This window comes from Gekko japonicus, unplaced genomic scaffold, assembly GCF_001447785.1.
Source record: "Gekko japonicus isolate JY-2015 unplaced genomic scaffold, Gekko_japonicus_V1.1 scaffold388, whole genome shotgun sequence".
NCBI classification, from domain to species: Eukaryota; Metazoa; Chordata; class Lepidosauria; order Squamata; family Gekkonidae; genus Gekko; species Gekko japonicus.
The window spans coordinates 1,056,478-1,080,192 of NW_015162490.1; the positions used below are offsets into that span (position 1 = coordinate 1,056,478).

Consider the following 23,715-nt stretch of genomic DNA (forward strand, 5'->3'; position numbering starts at 1 on the left):
GGCCCCACTCGTGGACCTCCTGATGGCACTGGTATTTCTGGCCACTGTGTGATACAGAGTGTTGGACTGGATGGGCCTTTGGCCTGATCCAACATTGGCATCTCTTATGTTCTTATGAATCAAACCAAACTCACTCATGGGGAGCCCAAGTCTTGCCTCCTACCCCTCCAATGGTCAATGTAAGATGATGCGAATTGCAATCCTTCCTGGGAATCTTAAATTTTTATCATCCTTTCCTCCCTTGTAAAGCATCCATTGCCGAGCCATTACATCGGCTCCTCAACAAGGGAGCAAAGTGGGAGTGGGGCCCTCAGCACGATCGTGGATTTGAAGCAATAAAGTCACTGTTATCCTCCGACGCTGTTCTTACACATTATGATGAGTCGAAACAATTGGTATTGGCTGCGGACGCCTCTCCGTACGGGGTGGGGGCTGTGTTAAGCCATGTATTGCCTGACGGTAGGGAAGCGCCTATCGCTTACTATTCGAGAACACTTACATCTGCGGAAAGGAATTATGCACAGATAGATAAAGAGGGCTTGGTGCTTGTGACTGGCGTGAAGAAATTTCACGACTTTCTTTATGGGAGGCCTTTTGTGATGGCCACGGACCACAAGCCACTCCTGGGGATTTTCGCGCCTGACCGGCAAACTCCCAATGTACTGTCAGCCAGGATGTTGCGCTGGACAGTGTTTTTATCAGCGTATGACTATGTCCTGGAACACCAGCCTGGCAAGAACATGGAGCATGCTGACGCCCTCAGCCGCTGTCCCCTACCGGACCTAGACTCTGACCCTGCACAGGCTTTTGAGGTAATGGCCCTCGAGGAACTGACCAAGCCTCCGGTGCACTCCTCGGACATTGCAACCACCTCAGCCAAAGACTCCACAATCGCCAGAGTTCTGGATGTGGAAGGGGGTGGCCGGTGGGTGTGGAAGGGGGTGGCCGGTGGGTCGTGTAGCTGAAGTTTTTAAGCCGTTTGCATCACGGCAATGCGAGCTGTACACCGGGGTTGTTTACTGTGGGGAAACAGGGTGGTGTTCCCCCCCCAAATTGAGGAACCGAGTTCTAGAGGCACTACACGAATGCCACCCCGGCATTGTATGGATGAAGGGGCTGGCTAGAGGTTATTTTTGATGGCCAAAAATAGACTCAGACATTGAGTCGTGGGTCCAGGGTTGTAATGAGTGCCAGCTATCCCGGCCTGATCCTTCAAATGCCCTGGTACAACAGTGGGAGAAATGCCACCGCCCCTGGGCACGAGTTCATGTTGATTTTGCGGGTCCGTTTCAGGGACAAATATTTTTAATCATCGTTGACGCCTATTCCAAATGGCTTGAAGTAGTCCCTACTTCAAAAATGACTGCGCTGATGGTGATCAATGCGCTGCGCCACATTTTCGCCACGCACGGGTTGCCAGACACTTTTGTGTCCGATAACGGGACCTGTTTTACCACCACAGAGTTCCAGGACTTCTTGGCGGCAAACTTAATTCAGCACAGTACGTCCGCACCATTCCACCCGGCAACCAAAGGGCAGGCCGAAAGAATGGTGCGGACCACAAAGGAAGCACTCAGCCGCCTGGTGCAGGAGCCAGAAGGTGGCGTTGTTCCTCCTGCACCAGCACATCACGCCGCACTCCGTGACGGGGCGGAGCCCGGCCGAAATGCTTATGGGTTGGTGTCTGACTACGGTGTTACATTGTATGCACCCAGACTTGACCACAACCCGGCCGCTCCACAGTGTGTCCACAGACCAACCCAGGGTTTTTGTCGCAGGTGAAAATGTGTATGCCAGAAACTATGGAAGTGGGCACAAACGGTTACCAGCAATTGTAACTCATGTTTTGGGATCCCGCCATTATACTGTACGTATTACTGATGGTCATATTATGAAGCACCATGTTGACCAGTTGAGCAAATGGTGGGCTGACTCAGTCCCTGATTCCCTTCCACAGGTGACTGACATACCTGACTCGGACAGTCAGGTAGAGTCTCCAGACTCCGAACAGGCTGAGGACTTCCAAGCAATGGAATCCCCAGGCATAGTCAAGGGCGAGGAGAGCCACAACTATGGACTCAGGCCATGGACTCTCAGTCCCATTAGGGATCAGGCTGAACCCACTAACAGGGAGCCCGAAGCTCTTCTTCCTACCCCACCAACAGAAAGAGTAAGACGATCCCAACGGGTTAAGCAGCGTCCTGCTTACTTAAAAGACTACGTCTGCTCAAGGGTTGTCTCGCCTTAGGGGGGAGGATTTTTATGTATGGAATGGAATGTATGTATGTATTGAGCTTGAGTCTGATGCAAGGTATTGTAAACCGACCTATCAGAACCAGGGAAGTTCTGGAGGGAAGCAAACTGAGTGGTCTTCATGTACTAAATATGATTGGCTGTTATCTGACATGTGGTACAACAAATCTTCATTTCGTTTAGATTATTATAAACTGAGTCAAACATTTATAATACTTTTCCTTTAACTCTTAAATTTAACTGTCTAGGAACAGTACCCCCAATCATCCCCTTCCAGAGTTCTCAAAGGCACAATTCAGAGTCCTTCAGCCTTCACTTCTCCTTTCCTTGTCTCTTCCGCAGTTTATAAAGACTTTTGGGGGCAGCTGCCCCTTGCTCTGTCAGAGAGTCCTCTCCGGAAGAACCCGAATCCAGCTCGCCACTATACTTGCTGTCCTCTTCTTTTTTCCCGTCCTCTGGTCTTCCCAGCTGAACCCTTAGAAATTCTTGAGCTTTCAGAACAGAGTCAATCTTTTCTTTTTTATCTTTGATCTTGAAAGTGACGTCTTCTGGAAATAGCCATTTATATCCAATTGAGTTTGTCTGAAGAAAAAGCACGAGCTCTTTGTACTTTTTTCTCCATTGTCTTACTTCAAATGGAATATCCTTTAGCGTTCTGATGGTATTTCCCCCCACTTTCAGGGGTATTCCAGCAACCACTTTCAGGATTGCATCCCTCACATGCCTCTTCGAGAATCTTCATGTTCAATAAAGCTGTTATCACTGTTCACCTGCTGCCTCGAGTCTCGTATCTAACACCATGTGTGTTTTTTTAAGCCTTCCAAAAGGCTTCTGGTGGTGCAGTGGGGGGAAAAGCAGGGAAAATGGCGATTGACAGAGGAAAGCATGCAAAAAAACCCTTCATCTGTGTGTGCTTTGTTGCCAGTGCGTAAGCCTCTGCTTTCAGAGCATAAATAAAAGCAAAAAAGAGAATCCCAGCTGTCTGGGTGCAGCCTATTTTTCAGTCCCTTATGCATAGAAATCAAAGTCAGGACAAAAGAAGCAAAATTTGAAATTGTAATGTGCAAAAAAACCCACCCCATATTTGTTAAACAATTAGGTTCTGGGTGTTATAGCCATCCTCTGCAAAAAGCAAGCAAACAGTACAACATTGTGGAACTCCCACCTTTTTATTTATTCTATGAATAATTTTTCACAGGAAAGCAACTGCTGAGTACTTACCAAAATAAGTGCAATGACAGAGAAGGTATAGTAGACTGAATCCCTCAGGAGACACCAGGATGAAAGAACGATGACCTAAAAAAACAAACCGGAAGGATATGAGCGGGGCCTGGTTCCATATCAAGATTCCTATTCGTATCAAGGTGCAAGGGATATCTTATTCTAAAGATCAGTGAATTCTGCCCGGTTCTTCTGATAGATGCATTGCCAGGGTAGAAGAACCACATTCTCCACAGATATAAAATGTTGCACTTTTTTTTCCCATTAACAGTTTTCAACCTGTGTATTTATAAATAGGAAAACGTACATAAATTCCACTCTATATGCTTAAAGCATCTTTCTGTTACCAAGCATCAGAATAAGCAGAAAACTAAAGAAAGAAAAGGTTTAAAGGATGAATGCTGAGAAAATATAATAATTTTGCAACTGAAGCTGCAAACCAATGGGTGCGTGTGGGGTGGGTGGGGGAGACGACACACAAAGAATGAGGAATGAATTCTTGGCTGAGAGACAAAATGTTAAGGTATGTTATATCAGGTTGGATCCTAAGGACCATAGATGGAAGAAGTTAATGGGACACATTTCTCTCCCACCTCCCTTCCCCTGCAAACTCCTTAAAACTGTGGGAGCCGGATAATTAGGATGGGATGCGGGGGTGGGGGGTGGGGGCTGTGTGTCAAAAGGACACAGCAGAAAGCAAAATCTTTTTCCCCTCTTTTGGGACAAGAGGAGTGAAAAAGAAGAAGAGAAGAAGAGATTGGATTTATACCCCGCCCTTCACTACCCGAAGGAGTCTCAGAGCGGCTTACAGTCTCCTTTCCCTTCCCCTCCCCACAACAGACACCTGGTGAGGTAGGCGGGGCTGAGAAAGCTCTTGACAGAAACTGCTCTTGAGAGAACAGCTCTGAGAGAACTTATGACTGACCCTAGGTCACGCCAGCAGCTGCACGCGGAGGAGTGGGGAATCAAATCTGGTTCTCCTAGATTAGAGTCCACCCTCATAACCACTGCAACAAACTGGCTCTTGTAGTCCACAAATGGGCTACAAGCTCACACGACAGTGTATGTGTGTAAGGGGCAGTTTTTGACAAGTCCCCCTTCTCATTACAGCCCTCCACGAGCTAGTTCCTGTGACAGTTTTTCAGGACAAGCAGAAGAGGGAGAGAAGGGAATCAGTGAACTTCTCCCATTCACAGTTCACTGGATCCAACTTATTATGTTGCCTCCTGTTGTCGGCCATGTTTACCTACCAAGGGCAGCTGTTATGCTGAAGAGACAAGCTTGGGTTCTGTAGGCCTTCTGGCAATCCTTTGGGCAATTCAGCTCTAGACCTTCTGGCAATCCTTTGGGCAATATCAACCTGCCAGCAGTGCCCGCCACTCCTCAGACGCCGTTTACAATCACTATTTGTCAGTGGATCTATCAGTCCCTTGGACTGCAAGAAGATCAAATCAGTCAATCCTAAAAAAAACACAACCCTGACTTTTCCCTGGAAGGCCAGATAATGAAACTGAAGCTCAAAGACTTTGGCAACCCAATGAGAAGGGAGCACTCACTGGAGAAGAAGACCCTGATGCTGGGAAAGATTGAAGGTCAAAGAAGACGGGGACGGCAAAGGATGAGATGGTTAGACAGTGTCATAGATGCAACAAACATGAAATTGAGCAAACTTCAGAGGACGGCAGAAGACAGGAAGGCCTGGCGGGATCTGGTCCATGGGGTCATGAAGAGTCGGACTCGACTGTGCGACTGAACAACAACAACAAATCACATAGTCACAGCAGGGCAGGTACCTTCAATGTCAGGGCCCACTCTTATGCAATACTGGTGGTTCACTTGTCAATAGAAGAACAGGACGTAGTTTATACAAGGGGTTGCCCATATGACCTAGGCAATCTTAATTTGGTAGAAGACAAACAAACGGAAACCCCACGTCTATTTCAAGCATTCTTTGGCCAGAATGTGACCATGTTATTCACTGCCTGTGGAGATCTGAACTGGCAAAGGACCTCAACAGTTTATCAGATTATAAAAACGTGGCTACTGAACACACAATGTTCTTGGGGAACATTCTAGCCAAGCAATAAGCATCAGTGAGAAATTGTAAAAAGTTCTAACTCAAGTGAGGCTGTGAGCTTGTGGCACCCAAAAATCGCACACACACTTGCAAGGTACGCCAGAAACGGTTGAGGGCACATATATTTACGCTCAAACAGGCCCTAGCTGTACAGAGTCTTCAGCAAATCATTATTTCCACCGGGGTCCACAGCTGGCATTGGTACCCAGCCGTTAGCTGTGGCCATGAGCAACCCTGACCCCCCCCCTCCACCCCTAAGCCCTCTGGCACATTTACAGAACTCAGGAGAGGGAGAGGATCGGTCTAATTTTGGAGAAACAAAACGGCATCAAGAATATCTCTTGTTCCTACTGAGAGTCTTCAAACAGGAGTCTTCAAACAGGCTTTCCCCCAGAATGCTCTGAAAAAACTGGGGTGGGTGGGTTTCCAGTTCTCACTGTAGGCATGATATGAGAAACCCCTTCCCTTATGAATCTACCCCTATCAAGAGGCTGATTTCGAAAATCTACAACATTCTATTAAAATATGAACATCAGAGCTGCCACCTGTATCAAACTGCTTGGCATAAGGATTTAGGCATGGATAGCCTTGGTGTTCAGTCATGCCGGCCACATGACCACGGAAACGTCTTCGGACAGCGCTGGCTCTTCGGCTTTGAAACGGAGATGAGCACCGCCACCCCAGAGTCGGATTCGACTGGCTTTCGAGCAAGGGAACCTTTACCTTTACCTTTTAATGGCAAGTAATATGGAATGCCTCAGTATATATTTCTAAATCAATCCCAATTCAATTACAAACATATAAAGTTGTATCTAGATGGTACTTGACTCCAGCTAGGTTGTCACATTGCACTTCATTGACATCTTCTTATTGTTGGAAACAATGCGGGGGGAAAGGAACATTTATACATAACTGGTGGACGTGTAAAGTAAAGTGTTTTGGGAACAAGTCATATCAGAAATTGCTTGCATAACAGGTATTACAATTCCACTACAGAGCTGATTTTATTGGACTTTTGGGATAATTTCAAATTTTCTAAAATCAAGAAAGATCTTATAATGACAATGCCCACGGCAGCAAAAAAAACATAATAGCTTTAAAGTGGAAAGAACCCCCTTATGGTTCAACGGTAGTATACAAAATTATGGAATTATTTTGTTATGGACAAGTTATCTGATGATATACAAGGACTGGATCTGCAGGCTGATGATTCCTATATAGTTAAGAAATGGGCTCCTTTTGTGAAGTGGAATTTTAAAAGTAGAGGTTATATTGATATTGTTTCAAATGGCTGCTTTTAGTTCCACAGTAGCAATAGAATAGTAATTCTCAGGGCTATTTTTGGGCAGGAACGCACAGGAACCGAGTTCTGGCTGGCTCCCGAGTTGGCCATGCCCGGCAGGAACTCATTAGCATAACAGGTCACACCCAACAGCAGAAACTCATTAGGATTGGCTACATTAGGGGTGTGTGGCCTAACATGCAAAGGAGTTCCGGCTACAAAAAAAGGCCCTGGGTTTTGACAACAAACAAGGTAAACAGAATAAGAAGCGAAAGGTGGGTGTGGCTGGGTGACCACACTTCTGATAAAATGGGGATGCGGCCTAATGTGCTAATGAGCTGTGCTGTCAGGGGTGTGGCCTAATAGGCTAATGAGTTTCTGCTGTTGGGTGTGGCCTATTATGCTAATGAGTTCCTGCTGGGCTTTTTCTACAAAAAGAGCCCTGGTAATTCTAATAGACTATGTTTGTAACTCCAGTTTTACTTCTATTTGGTTGGTGTTCTTGTTATATTTTAAACTGTACGATCTTTGCAGCTTTGTTACCCATATTGAGCATTGCAATTTTAAGTTTAACTTTAATAAAAAGTTATTTTAAAAAAGAAAAGAAAAGAACCCCCTTCCCTCCTTCTGAGTTCTCTGAGTAGACTAGAGGATATGAATACTGAGAGAGTGTTGGCTGCCAGAAAGAGACAAAAGGCCGTTTCTGGTGTGCGGGGGATCACAGTTGTGGATTTAAATGGCGAGGAGATGATTCGAGAACTGACCACTTGCTGTGGGTACTTTTCAGAGGGACCGCCTTTTTCCTGTCTTCCATCATGGAATCAGGATACGTCTAAGTCTTGGTCTCATGTAGGGTTGACGACTCCAGCCTTGAAAGCTGCTGGAGATTTGGGTGGCAGGTGGAGCTTGGAGATGAGCTCGGTGGGTATACGATGCCATCCGGTCTGCTTACCGAAGCTGCCATTTCCTCTCAGCATACCCAGCGATGGGAAGCTACTGAGGCAAAGGGCGCACACACCATTCCCCTGCCCAACCCACCACCTGCGCTCCTGGCAGCACACACTGCCAAACACTGCCAGGAAAGGATGTGCAGGTGGCATGCAACAGCAGCAGAGTTGGAAGGCACAGCGAGGGCACTCGCAGCTACACACACCACCCAGCATCATTGGGGAAGGTGTGCACTGGCCACGTATGTGGCTGTGAGCACAGCCAGTAGGAAGGTTCACAAGCAGGGGAAGAACACCTAGGCAGGTGAGGCACATGGGTGGGCAGGGAGGGAAGCGCAAGTTGGGGTCCTGGTTGTTGTGTCTCAGCAAAGCAGATAAAGGGGGATTGCAGCATAGTACTGATATAAACAAGATAGAATTACTACAAATTGTGCATTATTTAGATTTATATAAATGCAAATTACACCATTTTGACCATATATTCATGTATGTTTTACAAACAACACAAGCCAATTAACAGTTGGCAAAGGATATTTTACAAATAACACAAGCCAAATCAGTTGGCAACGATGAACGAACTCCCCCGGAGTTGAGACTCGTTTCGAGGCGTCTTTTTCAAACAATCTCATATAGCTGTGCATCCACATGGTCATAAATCTTCCAAATTGGACTATTCTTGATTCCTATACATTTTGATGTTATTCACAAAGTTCTAACAAAATATTTGGGTAAATTTTTGTTAGAACTTTGTGAATAACATCAAAATGTATAGGAATCAAGAATAGTCCAATTTGGAAGATTTATGACCGTGTGGATGCACAGCTATATGAGATTGTTGTGTCTTAGCAGCTGGACCCTGGAGCTGGCTGTGAACCCCTCCACATGGCTGCTGGGGCCTGCCCTTCATGGCAAAGGGAAGGTCTAAGCGACTCTCTGTTTCCAATTATCTTTCTTTATTCATGAAGAAGAGCATCTTGTCTTTGGAGATGTGGGGGAAGCGATGGGGCACAACGTCGGTAGCCGATGTATCCGCTGATGGTTCTCATTGTTGTATTAAGTTGGACATCAAGTTTGTGGACATGGGGCTGTTGAGCCACACTGGGGCACCATATTCCACAGTACTATACACCAGCCCCAAAGCTGAGCATCTAAGTGTTGTACCACATAATTTTAGGAGAATGTTGTTTCACGTGTGTACTTTGACTGCTACATTGGTACGATGGTGTTTATAGCTCAAGGTCCTGTCCGAGGTAATGCCAAGGTTCTTAGGTGTATGATTGTGTGTAGTTGAGTGCCATTAAGGATCACGGTTGGCAAGATTGTTATGGAGATGGAAACAGGAATATTCTGTTTTTCCTGGACTTGGGATAAACTGCCATTTACAGTAGTAGTCAGCCAAAATTTCAAGGTCCCTAGTTAGTATTTCCTCAGTCCTTTCAACTGATTTGTGCCTTGCAGCAATCGCCATGTCATCAGCATAAGCAAACTTCCTGGATATCATCTTGGGAACATCTGGAAAAGAACTGGAGCAATGACCGAGCCCTGGGGTAGACTGTTATTCAGTTTCTTCTGCTTACTGATTGACTGAGCCATAATTACTCTGAAAGTTCTATCACTCAGCATGTTATTTAGGAGTTGAAATGATGTTCTGCAGTGGAAAACTTGTAAAAACTTGTACAACAGACAATCCCTCCAGACTGTGTCATAAGTGGCAGTCAGATGGACAAAAACTGCTGATGTCTAAAGACACTTCTGTTACCTTGCCTCAATGAAAGTTGTTAAGCTGAGAACCTGGCCTTCACAACTATTTTTGTTGTTCAGTCGCGCAGTCGAGTCGGACTCTTCGCGACCCCATGGACAAGATCCTGCCAGGCCCTCCTGTCTTCCGCCGTCCTCTGAAGTTTGCTCAGTTTCATGTTCGTTGCATCGATGACACTGTCTAACCATCTCATCCTTTGCCGTCCCCGTCTTCTTTGACCTTCAATCTTTCCCAGCATGAGGGTCTTCTCCAGTGAGTGCTCCCTTCTCATTGGGTGGCCAAAGTATTTGAGCTTCCTCTTCATTATCTGGCCTTTCAGGGAACAGTCACGGTTGATTTCTTTTAGGATTGGCTGATTTGACTCTCAAGAGTCTTCTCCAGCACCATAGTTCAAAAGAATCTATTCTTCGGCGCTCGGCCTTCCTTATAGTCCAACTCTCGCAGCCATACATGACTACTGGGAATACCATTGCTTTGACCATGCAGACTTTTGTGGGCAGGGTGATGTCTCTACTTTTTATCATGCTGTTTAGGTTCGCCATCGCTTTCCTCCCAAGGAGCAGGCGTCTGCGGTGATCTGGGATCCCAGGAACGTGAAGTCTGTCACTACTTCCACGACTTCCCCTTCTATTTGCCAAGGAGTGATGGGGCCGGATGCCATGATCGTAGTTTTTTGATGTTGAGCTGCAAGCCCACTTTTGCGCTCTCCTCTTTTACCCTGAGCAAGAGGCTTTTTAGGTCTTCACAACTATGGCGGGGTCTAAATCCTGCTTGCTCTACAGGGACATGTTCATTAATTCTGTCACAGATTCTGTTCAGGATTAGTTTATAACAGGAGCTCAGAAGGGAAATAGGTCTGCAACTTCCCACCAGATGTTCTGATTTTCCAGGTTTCAGAATAACAACTATCTTTGCTTTCTTGAATTCCCCTGGGAGTCTTCCTGTTCTCACGATGTCACTGAGAAACTCTGCAAGCCACTTCTTAGTGAATGTGCCACTGTTGATCAGGAACTCATTATGGATGCAGTCAAAGCTTGGTGCTTTCCCACTCTTGACGTCCTTCAGTGCCTTTGAAATCTCATCAGCACTGAAAGCCCCTGACAGCTCGCAGTTTTCAGGGCAGGTGCGTTTCAAACTCTGGAGTTCTTTTTTTATCCAATTATAAAATCTCGATCCTTTGAAGATCTGGGTAGGGATACAAATCAGGCAGCTACCTGGTTTGATGTTACCTCCGGATTCCTTCGGAGGCACAGGTGGGCTTGCACCTAGTTTTTTCAACACAAGGACATGGCTGATGTGGGTCTATCCAGACTAAGATCCCAACACTCAGCAATAAGATCTGCACAAATCCTGCAATCAGAAAATTTCATTCTTGGAATGAATGGTTGCAAACATGGATGTCATCATCTCTGCCTGATCTCCATGACCTGATAAGCAACCAACAAGAGGCCGTCGGGGTTTGAAATGCCACGTAAAGTATGGAAGATGGCTCCTGGAATGCGAACAGGCTTTGGCAGTTCTGCAGACCTGTTCTTTAAATGGGGCAAAATACCAGGATTAAATGTGACTGTGGTGCAGCCCGCCAAACTATTTTCCATCTGTCAGAGGAATGTGAGCGTTGTGCTTTCCAGGGAAATGGGATGGAGCTCTTCGAACTCTCCCCAGCTGCAACTGAGCAGATTGAAAATCTAGATATTTGTATTTAGGGGGATTGCCCAATCGGTCTGCGTACCTGTTGTATCAACTTGGATCAGGGGTCATCTCCAGCAGGAGTGCACAGGAGCGGAGCTCCGGCAGTAAAGAGCCCGGGGGGGGGGGGCACATCCAAAAAGCCCCGCCCCCTGCTCCCAGCATCCCTCAGTCAGAGCAAGAGGCAGCCAGGTAAGTTGTAGAGCTCCCCCCAGCCCAAAACAGTCCAGTGGCACCTTTAAGACCAAGTTTTATTCAGGTACAAGCTCTCCCTCCTCTGCGAGGACAGATCTGCATGTTCCCCCCCAATAGCTAGCATATGCAAATAAGTTATGCTAATGAGCTATGCTAATGCGCTCCTGCACCTCTTTTTCTACTAAATGACCCCTGGAAAAAAAAAAGAGAGAGAGAGAGAGAGACAGAGAGGAGAGAGAGAGAGAGAAGAAAGAGAGAAGAAAGAGAGAAGAAAGAGAGAAGAAAGAAAGAAAGAAAGAAAGAAAGAAAGAAAGAAAGAAAGAAAGAAAGAAAGAAAGAAAGAAAGAAAGAAAGAAAGAAAGAAAGAAAGAAAGAAAGCTCTCTCTGTTTGGCTGTTATCGAGAGCATTCCAATCAGATTCACGGTATTGACCTTCTGCAAAAATCCCACCTTTGGCAATAATCCTCAGGGAAAGGTCTTTGGCTGATGACATTCTGTTAGTCTGCTAACTCCAGTGGAGTGAAGTTGACCGTGGGTGCCAGCCCAGTGTCTCTGAAAACACAGCCCAGTGCAAGGGTCCATTTATCATGTCTTTTACTAAGGAAAAATCAGCATCTGCTCGACATTTCCTACCGCACCAGAGGCTATACAGAAGATTGTTCCACCTGTGTTACAGACAAAACGTAAATAAATAAACACACCCAAAGACATTTCCAAGGGTGGGTTCTCATATGAACAATCATCTTGCCAGAGGTCCAGGACCGGGCCAACTGGAATTACTTTTCGTCAGCAATCTGAGTGACTTATAGTTGGTAACATCGAAGCTTAAAAGATTAAAATGCATGCAAGCTAAACGACAGGAAAAGGCTGCATTAAAAATGTATCACGACCACTGCAATAAACGAATGGTTATCTTTCTTCATCGCTACAGATAAAGAGGGGGGAAATACCAGCAGAGTAGTATGGAAAAAATAGGCTAGGGAACTCATGCCGGTGCAGAGCATGCAAAACAGGTTTTGGAATCCGACTTCTTTAAAGCAACGGAACAGGGGTAGGTAGCAATGCCCCCTCTAAGCTGTGGAGTCTTGTGAGAAAAAAAAAATTCTACTTTGTGAGCTGCTGGCATTAAAGCTGTGCGCCAGCGATTTGGCTGCTGCATCAATTAGCTTGCTCCGGAGCCATCCCTTCCTGAGCGAAGACAAGAGCTACCAGAGGCTAAAAAAACTGAGAGCTAGCTCACACTCACTCAGCTTAGAGGGAACACTGGTGGGTAGGATGGCCACACCACATTGGGAGTCAAGTGCCGTCAAGTCGCTTCTGATTTACGGCTACCCTACGGATTAATGTCCTCCAAAACGTCCCCGTCGCTCACAGCCTTGCTCGGGTCTTGCAAACAAAGTGCCGTGGCTTCCTCGGCTGAATCAATCCGTCTCATGCGCGATCCTCCTCTTCTCTTGCTGCCTTCAGCTTTTCCGAGCACCACTGTCTTTTCCAGCCATTCTTGTCTTCTCATGATATGACCAAAGTATTTTATTATTTATTTATTTATTATTTATTTATTTTATTTCATTTATATCCCGCCCTCCCCGCTCGCGGGCTCAGGGCGGCTTACAACACGAGGTGTAATACAGCACCACAATTTTAAAAAGAGTGCAATAAATATAGTTAAAACAGTTAAAACACAGTGGATACTTCCCGGATCCGTCGCAACTAACATACTCGCTCCCCGTTACACATCACATGGGGCCAAGAAGGGGGATGCTGTGGGCCACGGTGTTCAAAGTGGCCAGTCGGCCCAACCCAGTGGTACTGCTCGCAGTCACCCGTTGGTGGTGGCGGCGGCTCCTATTCGAAAGCCTGGTGGAAGAGCTCTGTCTTACAGGCCCTGTGGACAATAGCCTCAGTTTGTTCTTTTAGCTTCTAGGGAGCGTTAAGACTTGATTTGATCTAGAATCCACTTATTTGTCTTTTTGGTGGTCATCGGTATCCGTAACACTGCCCTCCAACATGATCTTGACCTCGGTTGCCAGGGAGGACACATCCTGAGACGTCAGAATCCTTTTCTAGTGCCTTCATGGAAGCCCTTCCCAGTCTCAACCTCCTTCCGATTTTCTTGGCTGCAGTCTCCCTTTCGGCTGATGATGGAGCCGGGGAATAGAAAAATCTTGAATAATTTCAATTTCTTCACTGTCACTCTTTATTTATTTAATTAATTAATTTGTACCCCCACCCTCCCTGCCGAAGCAGGCTCAGGGTGGCTTACGAGGCCATTTGGCATCATAAAACAACATGAAACCATCTGAATACAATACACAGTACAGTTAAAAACAATTAAAACAGATAGGACAGTATAACAACATTTTTCATAAAAGGGCCGTGTAAAATTATATAAACCCCCAACAGCCGTTACTTTTGTCTTCTTGAAATTCAGCTGTGATCCTGCTTTGGCATTTTCTGCTTTGTTGTTGTTCAGTCGCACAGTCGAGTCCAACTCTTCGCGACCCCATGGGCCAGATCACGCCAGGCCTTCCGGTCTTCCGCCGTCCTCTGAAGTTTGCTCATGTACGTTGCATCTATGACACTATCTAACCATCTCATCCTTTGCCGTCCCCGTCTTCTTTGACCTTCAATCTTTCCCAGCATCAGGGTCTTCTCCAGGGAGTGCTCCCTTCTCATTGGGTGGCCAGAGGATTTGAGCTTCAGTTTCATTATCTGGCCTTCCAGGGAACAGTCAGGGTTGATTTCTTTTAGGATGGACTGATTTGATCTTCTTGCAGTCCGAGGGACTCTCAAGAGTCTTCTCCAGCACCATAGTTCAAAAGAGTCTATTCTTCGGCGCTCGGCCTTCCTTATAGTTCAACTCTCGCAGCCATACATGACTACCGGGAATACCATTGCTTTGACCATGCAGACTTTTTTTGGCAGGGTGATGTCTCTACTTTTTATCATGCTGTTTAGGTTCGCCATCGCTTTCCTCCCAAGGAGCAGGCGTCTTTTAATTTCATGGCTGCTGTCACCATCTGCGGTGATCTGGGATCCCAGGAACGTGAAGTCTGTCACTACTTCCATGTCTTCCCCTTCTATTTGTCAAGGAGTGATGGGGCCAGATGCCATGATCTTAGTTTTTTTTAATGTTGAGCTTCAAGCCCACTTTTGCGCTCTCCTCTTTCACTGAGAGCAAGAGGCTCTTAAGGTCCTCTTCACTTTCTGCCATTAGAGTGGTATCGTCTGCATATCTGAGGTTGTTGATCTTTCCCCCAGCAATCTTAATTCCCGCTTGTGATTAATCCAGGCCAGCATTTCGCATGATGTACTCTGCATATATATTAAATAAACTTTCTGCTTTAACCATCCCATATTGAGGGGGGGGGAGACAAAGCTGGACGTGCCTCCACACAGCCTTAATGGTGCCTTGCCAACCGGAGATGGCTCAGTAACAACATAAAGAAAGAGTGAATGGCAATTCTGGGGCCCCGTGCTGAAGTCTCAGAGTGGCTTACAAACTCTTTTCCCTTTCCCTCCCCACAACAGACACCCCACGTGGTAGGTGGGGCTGGGAGAGCTCTTTGAAGAACTGTTCTTTCAAGGGCAGCTCTGACAGAACTATGGCTTGCCCAAGGTCATCCAGCAGCTCAAGTGGAGGAGTGGGAATCAAACCCGGTTCTTCCACATTAGAGTCAACAGACTTAATTATTATACCAGACTACTGACAAACGCTGAAGCGGTGCTCAACAGCATAGCACACATGTGCCAGAGCAGGTGGACGGTCCATCAACAGCCCCACCTCTGCCACAACTTGCTGTGCTTGGTTTTTACGTTTAGAGCTTTACCAAAACCAAATGTGGCCACTACTCAACCAGCCACTTTCTCTCTTCTAATTCACTCCAAATGCAACAGATTTTCTGAGAGGGTCCCCCCCCCCCCCTGGGGGGGCCCCCCCCCCCCCCAGGTAACAGGCTGACACGGCAAAATAGTTGGTCTTTAAAAATCCATCCGCATGTTTGAATGCCCGTAGGGGAAGGAAGGGGAGGGAAACTCCTCCAAAGGCTTAATTGGAAAGTGTCATCTGGCAAACTGACGCCCCCCTTCTCTGAACTGTTAAAGTGGAAATGGCCACCAAAACCGGTACTAGCTGCCACCACCCAAGTGGGAAAGGAAAGGGGTGAGCCACAAAGTGCGAATTGGTTCTGAATGAATAGGAGAATTGCTCCCTTACCTTGGTCTCGAAACAAATAACTACCTAAGTTGAAATCGATACACTTGTTAGCATGCCTACAGTTAATGTTAATTTGTTTTTTGTTGTGTCGTTATTGTCTATATATGAAAGCTATATCCAAAACTCTACATGATAAATTGTATGCAAAGTTATTGAAATCTGTTCAAAGTTATACTACTGAAATCTGTTTATGAAAAATTAATAAAAAGATTTAAGAAATAAAAAAAATTAATCCCTTGGATAGCTTTCACCTTCACCTTAATAACGACTTCTTAGCAATGGACACAAGGTGCAGGAATTAATCTATCCCACTTGGGCAGAGGTAGAAGAAAAGGATTTTATTTAAAGAAAGGAAGGAGGACAGAAAGGGTGTAAAAGGGCCATGAGGACATTACAAAGAATGGGGAATTCTGGCATGCTTTTATAGGTGTAAATAACGTACACTTTGCTGACGGGGGAAATGGGGATGGTTTTTACGAGGGGTGGTGCAGGAATGGAGAAGACCTAATGTGGCTAGCTAAGCTGATCCTAGCGACAGGTTTGCATTTCAACTCAGGTCAAAAGAGTGCAGCTCCCTCGTGTCAACAAGGAACACACGGGCCCTCCTGCACAAACCCACAAAAATGTCCCAGGAACTCCCTTGTTCCCCAGATGCGTAGCATTTGGCGTGGCTCTGCCTCTCGGCTGAGGTGGTCAGAACCTGGGAACCGGTGGGGGGGGGGGTGGAGAATGCATGCGTTCAAAGGTAAAGTAACACCAGGGGTCATTTCCTGCAGAAGCACACAGGAGTGGAGCTCTGGCAGTAAAGAGCCCAGGGGGCGGGCACATGCAACAAGCCCCACCCCCTGCTCCCAGCAGCCCTCAGTCAGAGCAAGAAGCAGCCAGGTAAGCTGCAGAGCCCCCCCCCCCGGCCCAAAAAAGTCCAGTGGCACCTTTAAGACCAAGGTTTATTCAGGTATAAGCTCTCCCACCTCTGTGAGGGACCGATCTGCATGTTCCCCCCCCAATAGCTACCGTAGCAATCCAAAACAGTCCAGTGGAGACTGAGCAGTGGGTGTTGTCTTCTGACACACTTCCGGTGATGTCAGGGGGTGTGGCATATGAAAATAAGTTATGCTAATGAGTTATGCTAATGAGCTCCTGCACCTCTTTTTCTACGAAACGACCCCTGAGTAACACCATTCTCCATCAGCCAGGTGAAGACCATTTGTGAGTTTAAGCACTGACAGGTTCCTATGAGCATTCGGGGAGCTTACACAGTGCAGAAAAAGGGATCCTATGGTTGGGGGAAATAAGCAAAACCAGGGGAAACTACTATGAGTAAAGGGGGTTCACTACAGTGCTACAAGATGGAAATTCAGTTTTAACAGTTCAGACAAGCTGAAGGGGGGGGGGGGGAGTAACACGCCATATATTCCTACAAAGTGGCCATAATTGCAAGTGAGTGAATTTCATACTTACCTTGACCAGTGATACACTATTGGAAGGGTCCAAAAAACTACGAGTGGAATGAAAGCGGCCACATATTCCAACAGCGCCTCCTTGTACAAATATAAGAGCTTCATTTGATTTTCACTTTTCTCATACAAAGCTCTGGTGCAAAGAATGCGACCTTTTGCAGAAGAAACCTTTCACATGTGGAGAGACACCAGTGAACCCCAGCCCATGATCCAATATTTGGGAGATCGGGTGGGATCAGGAGGAGGAGGAGGAGGAGGAGGAGACTGAATTTATACCCGCCCTTCACTATCTGAAGACGTCTCAGAGTGGCTTATAATCTCCTTCCCCTTCCCCTCCCCACAACAGACTGCTCTGAGAGAACTTAGTTTTTGTTTTGTTTTTTGACTTGCCCAAATTAGGCAAAGTTTATTATTATTTTTTAACAATTTACATAGAAAAGAGCCATACATTTTAAAATAGCAAGCCGAATATCTCGCTCACATCATCATATTTGCATACAGCTTCCCATTCCCCCCCCTTGTTTTATTTTGTATTCAATAACATACACTATTAAACCAAGTGTCTATTCCCTTTGTAAAACCAATTCATCAATATTCTATCTCCTATATTTCATTTTATCAGTACTATACTATTATTATTCTATTTTATGTCAATGTAAAAACAACAGAAAAGAAACAGGCATAACTTATCAGTTTTATGCTAAAGAAAGCATATATTTCTTCTAAATTAACAATCTATTCCCTTTAAATATTCTTTCACATTTTTAACACTGTTAGTTTTCAAAATCCCATTAACTAGCAGGCCTAAACATAATATGTTATATTTTCCCTCAATCCAGCTCTCACACTGACAAAGCCATATAGCTTACACCTTGTCCTGAAACATCTGGTCTTCTCTCTAGATAAGTAACCCTTTAATGATATTTCCCCTGCAACTCCTCTCTAAAAATTCAGACTGCCCATCTTTTCATCCTCCTTCAATTAGTTCTGAGAGAACTTGTGAGTGACCCAAGGTCACACCAGCAGCTGCATGTGGAGGAGTGGGGAATCAAACCCGGTTCTCCCAGATTAGAGTCTGCGCTCCTAAGCACGACACCAAACTGGCACCAAAGAAGCCCTCAAGCCTCTCTGAAGGGGAAGTCCTGATTGATTCTGAGTGGTGTTGGAACACTAAGTGACATCTGGAATGTTCTGTGTGTGATGGACCATCTTTTCCTGACTCACTTAGTGACTCGCACGGCATTTCTGAGCGTTCTCGGAGTCACCGCAGAGGCTTGCTGAGAATTTCCTTGCGGAGCAGCACAAGGGGGATTTCCTTTCCCCAAACAGAGACGGCAAGAGGAAGGGCTGGCAGCCTCATCTTCAAGGCACAGACGCTCACACGTGATGTCCGTCGCTTCCTGGCTCCACCCTTTTAATGGAAGGTGCTAAGGAACCACATTTCCCAGGCTATTTGCCAAGGAGGAGAGAGCCCGCACCTTTGAGGTGAGGCTCCCCATAGAGCTTCAAGTGCTGTCCAAACCCAAGCATAATTTTTGGGAAAGGGGAGAAACAGCAGGGAGAAGGGCTGGCCCATGGCAGGGAACTCCGGAGCCAGGCTCATATGACCCTGACAAGTTTTCAGGGATGGCCGAAGTAGTTAGTTGGGTGTTTGACCTGTAGTGGGGTTTTCGAACTAGAGAACCGATTTCCAAACTCCCTCGAATTCAGCTCCCTCGCTAGTCTGTTAATATTTATTAAAAGTGAAAGTCTGTTTCTCCTGGCCTATAACACTAATTTCCAAATCCTCCCCTCTCCCCCGCCCCCCACAGTTCTGAACTCTGGCAATCTCACCACTCCTTTGGCCTCCTGGCATTTATTAAAAGCAAGATTTCTCTTTCTCTTGGCACATAAAACACATACCTGCCTTTGAGGCGGGAAAGTCAGGTTAGTGTAATTAACCGTCTATTTCGGTACCCAAAATAAACCAAACATCCGGAAGATTACGGCACGCCGACTGGAAAACCGGTCTTGCATAATTCCTGTGATTATGCCCGTTTGGTCGCAACAGCTCAGCGGACAGATGGCGCGTATGCGATCAAAAGCCAGCTTCCTTGAGCTCTTTTCCTCTCGCCGAGGCCCGATTACTGTCCCTGTGAGTTTTATGTAAGAACTCCAGGGTAATGCGGCTGCTTTTATTAACTGGTTATGTGACTCTTTGCACACACTTCAAACGAACCCAGAACCAGAGAGACAGTTTTAGTGGAAACAAAGGCTCTGTTTAGAGGAGAAGACCGTGCATCAGACACAAAAGAGAAGCCACGCTGAGATTCTTCACCCATCGCATCCCTCCTAGGTTTGGAATCGGGATGACAGGTGTCCGTTCTATCCCCTCAAAAGGCTGGCTTCACAGTCCTGGCTCTCCCTGTACCCGCCCTGCAGTCTGGCCGCCTATCTGTTCTTCATGCCTCAAAGTACCACGTGCAGGTTGATTCAACTATGCATTTCCTTCATCCCCTCATTAAAATAAACAGACATGCTTTAAAATGCACACAATGCTATTCTCGGGCTTGGAGAAAGGGCGACAGCCCTGGGGAGGCTGGAAGCCTGTCATGGCCTGTTTCTTGCTGCAAAGATGCAGAACTGTCCTCTCTGGAGCGTGGCTCCGGAGAGAGCAATGCAAGGCAATTTAAACTGCATACAGATGAGCTCTGCGCCTCCCCGCCTGGAGCTCCTCCACTGACACGCATACCTGGCTCCAGGGTGACAGCCGAGCGTTGCGCCCCCCCCCCCCGCTGCCGGTAGACTGTCTGCCTGGCTTATCATTCTGTTCTTAAAGGGTCTTCATGCTTATCGCCCATGAAAGAAGAAGAGATTGGATTTATACCCCGCCCTTCACTACCCAACGGAGTCTCAGAGCGGCTTACAAACTCCTTTCCCTTCCCCTCACCACAGCAGACACTCTGTGAGGTTGGTGGGGCTGAGAGAGCTCTGACAGAAACTGCTCCTTCTCAAGGACAGCTCTTATCAGAACTACGGCTTGCCCAAGGCCATCCAACCAGGTGCGAGTGGAGGAGTGGGGAATCAAACCCGGTTCTCCCAGATTAGAGTCCGCGCACTTCACCACTACACCAAACTGGCTGTCAGGATTCACAGAGACACTATTATTTTAAGGACAGAGACTCAAGGACAGCTCTTATCAGAACTACGGCTTGCCCAAGGCCATCCAACCAGGTGCGAGTGGAGGAGTGGGGAATCAAACCCGGTTCTCCCAGATTAGAGTCCGCGCACTTCACCACTACACCAAACTGGCTGTCAGGATTCACAGAGACACTATTATTTTAAAGGTCTCTTCCTGCCCATCATTTTAAAACTGTGAAAATTTGCAAGGGGGCGCGGAGTTTGTGACCGGTGGGAGGGTTAGCCAGATGGCACTGGACACAAGCCCCCTTTGAGAAAAGGCCACGTAGCGTGGCGATGGGTACCAGGACTGGCTGGTCTGCACTGTGTCATGAAGGTTCCTTCTCCAAGCACAGAAACGGATCATCCCCCAACCCCACAGAAAAGACCTTGCGCCTCTCACAAGCAGGGCTATTTTGGGGCAGGAACGCACAGGAACGGAGTTCCGGCTGGCTCCCGAGTTGGCCACGCCCACCAGGAACTCATTAGCATAATAGGCCACACCCAACAGCAGGAACTCATTAGGATTGGCTACATTAGGGGTGTGTGGCCTAACATGCAAAGAAGTTCCTGCTACAAAAAGAGCTCTGGGTGACAACAAACAAGGTAAACAGAATAAGAAGCAAAAGGTGGGTGTGGCTGGATGACCACACTTCTGGTAACATGTGGGTCCGGCCTAATATGCTAATGAGTGGTGCTGTCAGGGGTGTGGCGCAATATGCTAATGAGTTTCTGCTATTGGGTGTGGCCTATTATGCTAATGATTTCCTGCTGGGCTTTTTCTACAAAAAAAGCCCTGCTCACAAGTACAGCAAGGGCAGTCCCACAGAAGGCGTGCAGCTGAAAATGTGCACACAGCCTTAGGCTAAGCACATTAAGGCCACTGTTAAGCTGTTTCTGGAAGACATCAGCAGCATATTCCTGAGCGCGGCTATACCCTTAGAAGGGCCTAAGAATGCACTGTAGGTGAGCCCTTGGGTCTCTGTCTCGCGGCAGTTTCAAGCCATGTTTCGTCACATCTCTGAACGAGTCTCTATTTCTGGCAATGCATAAAAATGCATAGAGCTTTTTAAAAAGGACATTACTAATATTGCGTTGGTGCAGAGAACAAGAAAACCTGTGGCTAAAAGAAAGGCTTCTAGTCGTCTGAGAATCAAGGAGCAGCATGTTTCTATGCAAGGGATATTAGGATGTCTGCTGACATAACGGCATTTTTTTGGGGGGGGGGGGAGTGTTACGTGCCCTCCTCGCCTGACAGGAGAGAATGAAGATTCCCAGACTGCCAAAGTGTGTGTGACGAGTGATTTGACTGGGAACCTGACATTTACACAGAGTAAGAACCAGAAGGTAGGGTTGCCAAGTCGAAATTTCTCCTTACCGGGGGGCTCCCGCACCGCGGCTGGAGCACGCGCGTGCCGCATGCGTGTCACCCGGAAGTGACGTGACGACGCCGGGCACGCCGGGGTGGGGCCACGACCATCCGAGGGAAAACCATAGAGTTTTCCCTCGGATGACCATGCCCCCGCCCCCAGCGTGCCTGGCGTGGTCGCATCACTTCCGGGTGACGCGCATGTCGGGGAGGAGTCCCCCCGGGGCCCGATCCGCCGGCAGCGGGGAACGGGCCTCTGGGGCGGGGGTTTCCCACCCCCCGGGGGGACTTGGGAAGCCTATCAGAAGGTGATGGGCAGCATGTACAGGATGGACAAAAGTAAATGCTACTTTACACAGAGAGTGATTAAAATGTGGGATTCACTGCCCAAGGATGTATTAAGAGGATGTAGTAATGACCTCAGGAATAAACAGCTTTAAAAGGGGATGAGACAGATTTATGGAAGATAAGTCTATCAATGGCTACTAGCCATGGGGGAACCTCCACATTCAGAGCCACTAATCCTCTGAATCCCAAAGCCAGAAGGCAACATCAGGAGAAGGTCTCAGACTCTATGCCCTGTTGTTGGCCACCCAGGGGAACAGTCTTGTAGACTGCTATGCATCAGTCAATAGGAGGTTTTGTGGACTTGGCAGGTTCTTCTGGAAAGTGGCTTGAAGAAAGGAAAGCTGAAACCAAGAGAACCTAGGCCTTCGTCGCCACTGACCACTCTAGAGAAGGCTGTATTCTAATGTACTGAATTGTAATTGAAGTTTTTGGAAGCTGGAATTTATCTAAGGAGTCCTGTGTGGACCATATTGAATTTGTATGGATGTATTAGATGTCATGCCGGCCACATGACCACGGAAACGTCTTCGGACAGCGCGGGCTCTTCGGCTTTGAAACGGAGATGAGCACTGCAACCCTAGAGTCGGATTCGACTGGCTTTCGAGCAAGGGAATCTTTACCTTTTTATTAGATGTTAGCTGAGATGTTAGCTATTTGTACTACAAATTTTCAATAAGACTAGGAGCCAGTTTGGTGTAGTGGTTAAGTGTGCTGACTTTAATCTGGGAGAACCGGGTTTGATTCCCCACTCTTCCACTTGCACCTGGCTGGATGACCTTGGGCAAGCCGTAGTTCTGATAAGAGCTGTTCTTGAAAAAGAGCAGTTTCTGTCAAGAGCTCTCTCAGCCCCACCTCCCTCACAGGGTGTCTGTTGTGGGGAGGGGAAGGGAAAGGAGTTTGTGAGCTGCTCTGAGACACCTTTGGGTAGTGAAGGGCGGGGTATAAATCCAATCTCTTATTTATTTATTTATTGCATTTTTACCCCGTCCTCCCCGCGAACGGGCTCAGGGCGGCTTCTCTATTCTCTCTTCTTTTCTTCTTTAGGACTTTACAGATCCATTTGTATTTCTTTAAACAGTGCTACAGCCTCAGTGTTGTGTTTTTGTACTAAAACTTGCTTTCACTGTGTTATTATATTTATACAACCCAACACTAATATAGCTGCCATATTTTGAACCACTTTGTCTCTAAGAGTAGCCAAGTGTACAGCGTGTTACAGTAGTCCAACTGTGAGGTCACAAAATCTTGATTCAGCATAGCCAGGTCAGATGAGTCCAAATTATTGCCAGGATCTCACCAAATGGCCTTAAGGAAGTCACTTTTCTCTCAGCAGTAGACCCCCGAAAACAAATAAGTACAAAGACAATAATGCGCTCATTTACAAGACAGTTTCAAACTGTGCGAAGGAGCAGACATACTAAAATTGCAGAGAGATCACCGCGATGCATGTATAACAATAATTACCCCGCCTTCATTACAAGACGATCAAACATCATAAATAAATGCTAATTCATTACTGCCACATCCAATGTTCCCTCTAAGCTGTGGAGTCTTGTGAGCAAAAATTCTACTTTGTGAGCTACTGCCATTAAAGTTGTGAGCAAGCAATTTGGCTGCTGCATCAATTAGTTTGCTCTGGAGCCCTCCTCCCTGAACGAAGACAAAAATGTGTGAGCTGGAGGCTAAAAAACTGTGAGCTAGCTCACACTAACTCAGCTTAGAGGGAACACTGGCCCACAT

At 46.7% G+C, this 23,715-nt stretch overlaps 1 protein-coding gene across 2 annotated transcripts in view; it reads right to left on the reverse strand.

Annotated features, from left to right (window-relative positions):
* Positions 1–23,715, reverse strand: part of SLC24A3 (solute carrier family 24 (sodium/potassium/calcium exchanger), member 3) — a 90,161-nt gene that overhangs the window by 46,355 nt on the left and 20,091 nt on the right. For both annotated transcript variants that reach the window (XM_015406004.1, XM_015406003.1), the window contains exon 5: positions 3,475–3,549. In XM_015406004.1, coding sequence (XP_015261490.1) covers positions 3,475–3,549 — 75 coding nt within the window. The remainder of the gene's footprint in view (positions 1–3,474; positions 3,550–23,715) is intronic.